We start from the raw sequence: 7,386 nt of genomic DNA, 5'->3' as shown, positions 1-7,386 counted from the left end.
CTACCCTGGGGGTGTTTAAGAGGAGGTTAGATGAACATCTTGCTGGGGTCATTTGACCCCAGTACTCTTTCCTGCCATGGCAGGGGGTCGAACTAGATGATCTGCTCAGGTCCCTTCTGACCCTACAAACTACGAAACTATGAAACTATAAGATAAGGCATGCTGGGGAGAAGCCCCATGTGTGCACCTTGTGTGGGAAGAGCTTCACGTGCCTCTTGACCCTGGCTGCTCACCACCAGATCCATTCTGGACAGCTCTCCCACCACTTCAGCAAAAGGGGGAAGAGCTTTGTGCACAGCATGGAGCTGCTCAAAACCCAAGATGTGCACAGGAAGAAGCGTCAGTTCTGCTGTGTCACATGTGGTAAGACCTTCACCCATTTCTTCTCCCTGTTTCAGCACCATCGGATACACTTGGGGAGAAAGCCACACCGCTGCACCAAATGCAGGAAGAACTTCATCAGCTGGCAAGGCCTGTCCCAGCACCGGTGTGTGTGGAGGAGGCAGCAGCCACACTGCTGCACGAAGTGTGGGAAGAGCTTCATGCGTCCCTCCACCCTGGCCAGGCACAGGTGCATGTACACATGGGAGAAGCAACATCATTGCTCTGTGTGTGGGAAGAGCTTAATCTCCTCTTCCAAGGTGGCCCAACACCAGGTTTTCCACACACAGGGGACAAGCCATATTAGTGCTCTGTGTGTGAGAAGAGCTTCAGTTATTCCTCCAAGCTGGCCAGACACCAATGGGTCCACACAGGGAAGAAGCCACATAAGTGCTCTGAGTGTGGGAAGAGCTTCACCCAGTCCTCCTACCTGGCCCTGCACCACCTCATCCACACAGGGGAGAAGACTCATCAGTGCTCTGAGTGTGGGAAGAGCTTCCGTTCCTCCCCCAAGTTGGCCAAACACCAGCATTTCCACACAGGGGAGAAACCATATCAGTGCTCTGAGTGTGGGAAGAGTTTCAGTTATTCCTCCTCCCTGACCAAGCACAAGCTTACTCACACAGGAGAGAAGCCATATCAGTGCTCTGTGTGTAGGAAGAGCTTCAGTTATTCCTCCCACCTGGTCGAGCACCAGCACATTCACACAGGAGAGTTGCCATATCAGTGCCCTGAGTGTGGGAAGAGCTTCACCCAATCCTCCCACCTGGCCCGGCACCAGCATGTCCACACAGGGGAGAAGCCATATCAATGCTCTGAGCGTGGGAAGAGTTTCAGCATCCTTTCCAGCCTGGCCCGGCACCAGCGCATGCATAAAGGGGAGAAGCCACATCATTGTTCTTAGTGTGGGAAGAGATTCACCTACTCCTCCAGGTTGTGCTGAACACCAGTGCATCTACACAGGGGAGAAGCTACATTGGTGCTCTGAGTATTGGAAAAGCTTCACCCATCTCTCCCATCCATCCTGGAATCAGTACATCTACACCCAGAAGCATCGCTAATTCTGCCAGCAGTGCAGGAAGGCCTTGGAGATGTCTGCCTGCTCAGCACCCACCAGTGGTGCATTCAGACAAGCACACTCATGCTGGTGGTCTGCAGAAAGAGTTCCTCCAGGCTATGTCCCTTGGAGGGTACAGTGAGAGTCCAGAGCCCAGATGCTGGCCCTCAACGTATGGTTGTGCGGGCGCGGGGGGCTAAAGGGAAACACTTCGGGCAGAGGTCAGCCCCGATGTGCGGGGAGGAGACGAGGAGGAGATGATTTTTGCATCAGCCTTGGAGCCTATGTATTCTCCATCATTCTCTAAAAGTACTCCTAGGGGAAGACATGCCTTCATGCTAGGGTTCCCTCCCTCAAACGGCTGACTTCAAATGACACCCGGGGAGTTGCCTTGGCTGTCTCCCAGCTTTCTTGTTCCTCCTGGTCCAGGGATTCTGGTATACAAGGTCCATAGTTTCAGGGAAGAGTGCATTTATGGCTGGGGAAGCATTCCCTACCCTCACCTTTCCTCACCACCACATCACCCCTCTTCCAGACCTGCCCATGCCCAGTGCGGTCTACAAGAAGCTGCTTCTGCCACCTCCGGTGCCTTTTTGGCCTGTTTTCCTTTGCAGCCTCGGCAGAACTGTGCAGCACGGGGTGCATGCTTCTCCCCTGCCCTCCTCCCCTTCATTGTATTCTCTCTCATGCATTCCCTGCTACTAAAGCCCCAGAATTGGACATGCCACCCCCATTGTTTATCTCTGTGTCCTCTCCCCATCTGTGCAATGGGAACAGACCAGGGCCTACAACCCTTCCCAGGTCAGATCTCTCTGAGCCTTCCCAGCCACTTCCATTTCTAAATGATTCACCACAATCCAGAGGTTGTTAGTAGCCCTTGGGAGCTGGAGGTGGTCTGATCTACCCACCCTGCTGCTGCCTGATGGGCTGCCCCCACCCACTTCTGCCCTCTTTCCACAGCAGGACCCAGAGTTGAGTGAGCCAGCACCACAGGGTGAGCAGCCCTGGGCGAGCAACTGGCTCAGCAAGTGCCCCAAGCCAGCCCTGTCTGCCCAGTTCCTGCCCTCACCCACCACAACCACCCATCTGCACCATGGAGGTCATGGAGGGAGTGGGGGACAGTCTGTGCATGGTGCTAGGTCTAGGGGAGTGTCTCCCCCATTGGGAAAGCAGGTTCTCCACACCACTGCCAGCACCCCTGCCAGCATCCCTGCAACATGTGGTGCTGTGGCATTAGGGTACTAGGTATTAGGGTCAGGACAGGTGGTGTGTGCTCGGCCTGGGGTAGGGCACTGGGCACAGGCTGTTCCAGCCAAGCATGGGGGAATCAGGCTGAGTTTTTTCCCTTCTGGGGGTTGGTGGGTTGCACCAGCAGCCCCTACAAAGTCAGGGGCAGGGCTGGAACTGGGGGCATTACTGCCCATTCCCTGCAGGGTGGGGGGCACTAGATAGGGTGGTGGGCTCTGCACTGACCTGACGCAGATGCCAGTGTCTGTCCCATGTGGGATCTGTGTTCACCAGGGCAGTTGTGAAGGGAGCCAGGGGGCATCACCACTGGGGTCAAACACCAGGATGGGAGGTGTTTGGTTTCCTCGCTTGGTAAAAATCAAGCAGAAGCTGTGCAGTATTTTAGCAGCGATGACTTGAAACCATGGGGGGAGGAAGGGGAAGCTAATACGCCTCAGAGCCCATCCCAGGATGGTTCTGCCTGAGCCTCAGCTCCCTGCAGCATAGAAAGGATGGTCCCGAGGCACCCGGCCTCAGCTGCAGCAAAGCAGCACACAGAGGGAGCAGGGGCCTGCTTCCCCATGTTTGCTCCCACCCAAATCACACTCATGCTTTCTCCCACACAGGGTCTGCTTGAGTCCGGCCTCATACAGATGGAGCCGGGGGTGGGGGGAGCAGGATGCTCAGAGCCCAGCAAGTGCAAACAAGGAGGTCCAGCTCCACAGGCCAGGACACAGCCCCTGCTCCTGGCCCATGGGTCCAGTCTGAGGAGCTGCTCCTGTTTCCACATGGCCTTGGATGTAGCCTGGACCAGAGCCACATCCCAGGCCATGGACAGGCACCGTGCCCGGGCAGCACCCACGTGTCAGGGGAGGGCCGTGGCACTGGGTAGCAGCGCCAGCACCCAAAGCACACCTCTCCCCCAGGCCAGGACTCCCTCAGCCATTGTACACGCAGAGCACATGCATTCTCTCCCCCTAGCCCAGAATCCCCTGCCCATTGCACACCCAGAGTGCACACCTCTCCCCCAGACCAAAACCCCATTGTCCCTTGCACATGCAGAGCATACCCCTCCACGCAAGCATGGAGCCCTCCTCCTCCTCTCCAGCCTCAGTTTCCCCAGCAGTAGGCAGCAGTGCCAGCCTGGTGGGGCTTGCACTGGGGGCAGCCACAGCAGGCGGAGGGGTGGCCTGGCATCTGACTCCTGCCCCCTTCCCCAGTTCCTCTTCCCCTCTCTCGGCCCTGCCATCCAGTCTTCCCCACCCAGGGTCAACCTGCAGATGAGGGTGTGGGTGTGTGCCTGTCTGTCCTCCTGCACGGGGTATGCATGTGTGTGTACATGCCCTCCTGCAGAGGGGGAGGGTGTGCCCATCCTCCTGCACAGGGGTATGCAGTTGTGTGCCTTCCTGCACAGGGTGTGCACACACAACCAATGCATCCCTTTCTGCACAGGGTGAGTGTTTATATGCCCACTGTCCTGCACAGGGATATGTGTGTCTGCACACTGTCCTGCATCATGGAGTGGGCATGTGTGCACACCCTTCCTGGACTGCTGGAAGTGGTGAGGAGGAGGAGGGAGGGAGGAGGGCCAGTCTTCCCCTGTAGTGGGGGCACAGTTTCTGCCTGGCATCTCCTGAGTTCACTGAACCTTTTTAAGAGGAGGCTAGATGTACACCTTGCTGGGGTCGTTTGACCCCAGTACTCTTTCCTGCTATGGCAGGGGATCAGACTCGATCTGCTCAGGTCTCTTCTGACCCTAGAAACTATGAAACAAAATACAAAATGTCACATGACAAGGAAATACAGGGCCTAGGTACCAGGACGGGGAGAACACAATGGCCCCTTTTCACTGCAAAAAGAGTTGCTTTTTGTTAGCTAACTCATCTCAGTTGGTACTTGAACTCATATCTCCTAAGCGGTATGCAGGAACTCTGGTACACAGCCACCACTGCTCCAGCCTGTGAGGGGTCTTGACCTTCCCAGAACCCCAGCCTCATGTCAAGCTGCCTGACCTCTGATTGGAGGAGCTGGAAGCAGAGCTGGGAACCTCTCAGGTGGCTGCTTGGACCCTTGCTGGAGTGGGGGAGCCTCTCCTGCTGGCTGCAGCCTCTCATAGGGTATCCTGGAGCCCAGTGGGGAGACTCTCCTACAGCCGCACGCCACGCTGCTGAGGGTCCCACTGCTGCCTGTGGGTCCTGCTCCTTCAGGCTCTTCTGGGGCAACTGCTCTCACCCTGCTGGCTCAGCTCTTGCCAGCTCTGTGAAGCTCCTTCCTTGTGGTCCCTCGCTGGTCTCCCGAGTCAGCCCATGCTGCCCCTTTTATCCCCCTCCAGGTGACCCAAGGGGGCAATCAGGGGGCATGGGGGGTGAGGCTCTGGGGCCTGATTGGTGAGGAAAGAGAATCCCAAGTCCTCTAATCATCTTTTACCCCTTCAAAACCCCTGGGCTAGGTCACTGCCAGCTAGCCCATCACATCAGGAGGGCTTTGGCTTCCATGACCACATCCACTCTTTGGAGAGAGAGGCAGCAAGCTGTTGGGAAGAGAGGGCCTCCACCTCTCTCCCCTGGGGAGGAGGCTCTTCTCAGCTAGACTGGCTGACCTTCTCTTCCAGGCTTTAAACTAAGCCCGCCGGGAGATGGGGGGACTACTGCCACTGCTGGCCTACTGAGTGGCCCTTGCAAAGCCAGCAGACCAAGGCACATAAGAGATCCCACCCGAGCCCCAGCCCTGGAACAAAATGGATGCAAGGCAAGGGCCTCTAAGGGGAGACTTGCGTATTTATATGCAAATGCCAGGAGCCTGGGGAATAAACAGGAGGAACCTGTTCTCCTGCTAAATGCAAATTACAATGTCATAGGGATAATGGAGACCTGGTGGGACTCCACCCATGACTGGACCATGTGTATAGACGGCTATACCCTGTATAAGAGGGATCGAGTGGACAAAAGGGGTGGGGGTGTAGTTCTCTATATCAAGAAAAGATACGCATCCCTGCAAGCCAACATTGGCACCCATGGCAGACATCTTGAGACCCTCTGGGTTAAAATCCATGGGGAACTTGGCACAGGGTATACTATGGTGGGGGTCTACTACAGACCCCCAACCCAGAGTCAAGACCTTGACCAGGAGTTCACCAGGGAATTGGCTGAGGCCACATGATCCCAGTGTATGGGAGACTTTAATTACCCAGATATCTCATGGGAGGAGCGCTCAGCCAAATAGTGGTTGCAAAGCTTTCTTGAGCAGTCGCAAAGCTTTCTCGCGTGGTCGCAAAGCTTTCTGTCATGTGTGGATGACCGCTATCTGACACAGGAAGTCTATCGGCCAACAAGAGATAAAGCGCTGCTCGTCCTCATACTGGCAACCGGGGATGACCTAATCAGCAACCTAACAATCGAAGGGAAGCTGGGTGACAGTGATCATGAACTGATCACCATCTGCCATAAAGTTGGCAAGTCAGTCAGAATACAGAAGTCCTCAACTTCAGGAAAACTGACTTTGACAAGCTAGGGAGGCTTGTCAGAGAGGCCCTAAAAGGCCACAACCCAATGGAGAGAGGAGTTCAGGATAAGTGAGTGCTCCTCAAGGGATCAATCCTGGATGCACAAGCGAAGTCCATCCTGTATCAGGGGAAAGGCAGAAAAAGGGCACGGCAGCCCGTGAAAGCCCATGGCTTTCCAGGGAACTGGCAGACCTCCTGTGTCTTAAAAGGAAGACCTATAAAGGATGGAGGTCTGGAACTGCCACCAAGGAGGAATACTCTAATTTAGTCCAGACTTGCAGAGAGCAAATCAGGAAAACCAAGGCTGTGATGGAACTCAGCTAGCTACAAATATCAAGGAAAATAAAAGTCCTTTTTTAGATGTGTGGGGAGCCAGAGGAAAAGCAAGGGCAACATTGGACCCCTGCTAAATCAGATGGGGCAACTGACAACTGACATCCAGGAAAAAGCGAACTTGCTAAATGGGTACTTTGCATAAGTTTTTCACCAGTCCCACAGGACGGTCCTGCCCACTATGGGTCAGGGAGGCCCGAGCGAGGGAGATTCCTTGCCCTTCATCGAAGCTGACCTCATGAAGGAACACCTTGAGAGCCTGGATACCTTCAAGTCAGCTGGCCCTGATGGGTTTCACCCAATGGTACTCAGGGAGCTGGCGAGCATCATAGCTCAGCTCCTGGCATGGATCTTTGAGAGCTCCTGGCACTCTGGTGAAATGCCGATGATTGGAAGAGGACCAATGTCATGCCTATCTTCAAGAAAGGGAGGAAAGTAGATCTGGCAAACTACAGACCCATCAGCCTGACCTCTACCCTGGGGAAGGTCTTGGAAAAGATTATCCAGAAGGCCATCATTAACAGACTAGCTGAAGGCAATATCCTGAGGGATACCCAGCATGGGTTTGTTGTGGGTAGGTCTTGCTTGACCAATCTCATTTCCTTTTACGATCAGGTGATTTATCACCTGGACAAGGGGGAAGAGATTGACATTGTATACCTCAACTTTAAAAAAGCCTTCGATCTGGTATCCCACGAACACCTCTTAGCTAAACTGGCTAACTGCAGCCTTGATGTCACCACAACCTGCTGGCTGGGGAAGTGGCTCCGCGGTAGGACCCAGAGGGTGGTGGTCAACAGAAGCCAATTGTCTTGGTGCACTGTGACCAGTGGGGTCCCACAAGGCTCTGTCCTAGGACCTATACTGTTTAACATCTTCATCAATG

The 7,386-nt window shown here is 54.9% G+C and overlaps 2 protein-coding genes and 1 long non-coding RNA gene across 7 annotated transcripts in view; 2 read left to right on the top strand and 1 right to left on the bottom strand.

The window, feature by feature from the left end:
* Window positions 1–3,156, bottom strand: part of LOC109324384 — a 9,699-nt gene extending 6,543 nt beyond the window's left edge. The window contains exon 1 of the long non-coding RNA XR_002104924.1: window positions 3,007–3,156. This is a non-coding gene — a long non-coding RNA (uncharacterized LOC109324384). The remainder of the gene's footprint in view (window positions 1–3,006) is intronic.
* FRAS1 (Fraser extracellular matrix complex subunit 1) overlaps window positions 1–7,386 on the top strand; it is a 360,126-nt gene that overhangs the window by 33,146 nt on the left and 319,594 nt on the right. The window lies entirely within an intron of this gene.
* On the top strand, window positions 153–2,163 carry LOC109324383 (zinc finger protein 525-like). The gene is given in 2 exon segments (XM_019556370.1): window positions 153–662; window positions 665–2,163. Coding segments are annotated over 2 exon segments (984 nt in total). The 5' UTR covers window positions 153–299; the 3' UTR covers window positions 1,286–2,163.

Source organism: Crocodylus porosus, unplaced genomic scaffold (genome assembly GCF_001723895.1).
Source record: "Crocodylus porosus isolate Cpor-Errol unplaced genomic scaffold, CroPor_comp1, whole genome shotgun sequence".
NCBI lineage: Eukaryota > Metazoa > Chordata > Crocodylia > Crocodylidae > Crocodylus > Crocodylus porosus.
The sequence above is the reverse complement of the archived record's forward strand: the minus strand, read 5'-3'. Positions and strand labels throughout refer to the sequence as shown.